Here is a 2,500-nt window from a genome sequence, read left to right on the forward strand (position 1 = left end):
GCAACCCACTTCTTCTTCCACGTATTCTTTCCAAGCAGTTTCTCTTTTTTATTATTATTATTATTTTTTTATTCCTTTTATTTCTCACTAGATGGCAACCCACTTCTTCTTCCATGTGTTCTTTTCAACCTCTTTCTCGTTCGCTAGTTTTTCTTTTTCTATTCTTATTCCTTATTCTTCCCAGAAGTCGACCGCTTGCTTGTTCACAAATCTTTCACTAGTTTATCTTTTGTCCTTTCCTTCCACGCTATTCTTCTCTCGAAGCTATCTATTTCACGGGTTATTCTCTTATTTTTTTTTTATTTTCTTTCACACCAGCTCCTTTCTTACCAGCTTTTCTCACACCAGTTTTCCTCTCCCATTAGTTCCTCTTACACTGTGTCCTCTCATACCAGCCCTTCTCATACCAGTTCCTCTCACATTATCTCCTCTCATACCATCTCCTCACCACACCAGCTCTTTTCATACCATCTCCTCTCACACCACATCCTCATCACACCATCTCCTCTCATACCATATCCTCTCACACCAGCTCCATTCATGCCATATCCTTTCACACCATCCCTTCCCACACCAGTTTCTCTCATACTATATCCTCATCACATCAGCCCCTCTCATACCATATCCTCATCACACCAGTTCCTCTCACACAAGTTCCTCTCATACCATATCCTTTCACACCACCTCCTTTCATTCCATATCCTCATCACACCAGCCCCTCTCACACCAGTTCCTCTCACATCACTTCCTCATCACACCAGCTCCTCTCATACAATCTCTCACATCAGCCCCTCTCATACCACATCCTGTCACACCAGCTCCTTTCATACCATATCCTCATCACACCATTTCCTCTCACACCAGTTCCCCTCATATCATACCCTTATCACACTATCTCCTCTCACACCAGTTCCTCTCATACCATCTCCTCTCACACCAGCTCCTCTCATACCATCTCTCACACCAGCTCCTTCCATACCATATCCTCATCACACCAGCCCCTCTCACACCAGTTCCCCTCCTGCCATTCCCTCTCCGAACAGCCCCCCTTTCTCGCCACCATGTTGATGCCATAAATGCAAGGAGCCTCTTGGTGATGGTGCACTGCAGGTAGTCCGTGTCCTTGCTCGTTAAGAAGCACCTGAGACTCGGGAGCTTTAGCCACGAGCTCAATCTTTTTCCATTTAGTTTTTTTCTTTGTTTTATTTCAAAGGATTACGCGTCGGTGCAGCCAGAGTGATTAGCCGCACGCGCGTGTAGCACAATATTTTATCTTTAGTCGGTTTGATGGTACGAATTACGTTATTTTTTTATTTGTTCTAAGTGATTTTTTATTTCTTCTAAATAGGTGTCGTAAAACTGCAGGGAAGTGATGTCAATGATAGATGCTGTTAAATGTATGACTCGTTTTGATTTTCGTGAATATTATGGATCAGTGAATGGAAATATAAATCATTTTGAGATTGATAAGTTACGGTTTTGATGGAAATGATACCACATAGGTAAGGGGGTAATTTTTTATTCATTTTATTAAGAAAATATTCCCTTACATTTTATCTTTTCATTTATTCATTTTCTTGCAGTTTCGTACCCCAGGATTACACTTAAAGGAAGGATGCATTATTTTCATATATGTAATAAAACAACCTCATTTTGTTGTTTATGTACATGTGTCTCATGACAGGTAGGAAAAATATGAATGAAAATGAATATCTTCACAATATAAGAAAAGTATTTAACTAGATTCTAATATATCTTCATCAGAAATACATCTATTTCTGACGAAGATATATTTGAAACCGGTTAAATACATATTTCCTATGCCACAATGAATATGTTTCGTTATATAACATATTTAAAGTACGTTACTCATTTTCTCTTAGTTATAGTGATACATGAATTTGTTTTCCAGATTTTACTACAATGAACAGCCAATTTCAATTCTTTAAATGTATAGCTTGAAATAACGAACCAGACATCTTTACAAACTTATAAAGAAAGTTATATTACAAGGAGCTTTACCGAACGAAAAATATAATGGTGACCGATCCAGCCACGATCATCCTGCTAATCCTTTATATATCTTTATTACCCCCTTTTCTCCTTTCTCTTTCACTTCTATCGCTTTTCTTCAAGGTATAAGCTTTCTTGAACGTTCCTTTAATCCCGTCCTTGGTCTCTCTACCCTACCCCCCCTCCCCCTTACTTTCTTCATCTCCTCCTTGGTCCCTCTACTCCCCCCCTCCCCCTTACTTTCTTCATCTCCTCCTTGGTCCCTCTACCTACCACCCCTTCCCCTTTACCTTCTTTATCCGGGTCTTTCAATCAACGAACGAAAGGCTATGGGTAGGAAAAATGGAGGATTAGATGTCACCTCGCTAATTTCATTCTCTGGAGGATATGTCCATTGTCTCACTCGCTCTCTATTACGTCGGTGTGTCTTCCCTTTTAAGCACGGTTTCGTTGTCTTTTCTCTCTCCTCTTTTTGTAGCTCTTTCGC

The 2,500-nt window shown here is 40.0% G+C and overlaps 1 protein-coding gene across 1 annotated transcript in view; it reads left to right on the forward strand.

The window, feature by feature from the left end:
- Positions 1-1,114, forward strand: part of LOC138861717 (uncharacterized) — a 2,072-nt gene extending 958 nt beyond the window's left edge. Inside the window, exon 2 of the mRNA XM_070121536.1 lies at positions 366-1,114. Within this exon, the coding sequence (XP_069977637.1) occupies positions 366-1,114 (749 nt within the window). The remainder of the gene's footprint in view (positions 1-365) is intronic.
- The last annotated feature ends 1,386 nt before the right edge of the window (positions 1,115-2,500 follow it).

Source organism: Penaeus vannamei, chromosome 5 (genome assembly GCF_042767895.1).
Source record: "Penaeus vannamei isolate JL-2024 chromosome 5, ASM4276789v1, whole genome shotgun sequence".
NCBI classification, from domain to species: Eukaryota; Metazoa; Arthropoda; class Malacostraca; order Decapoda; family Penaeidae; genus Penaeus; species Penaeus vannamei.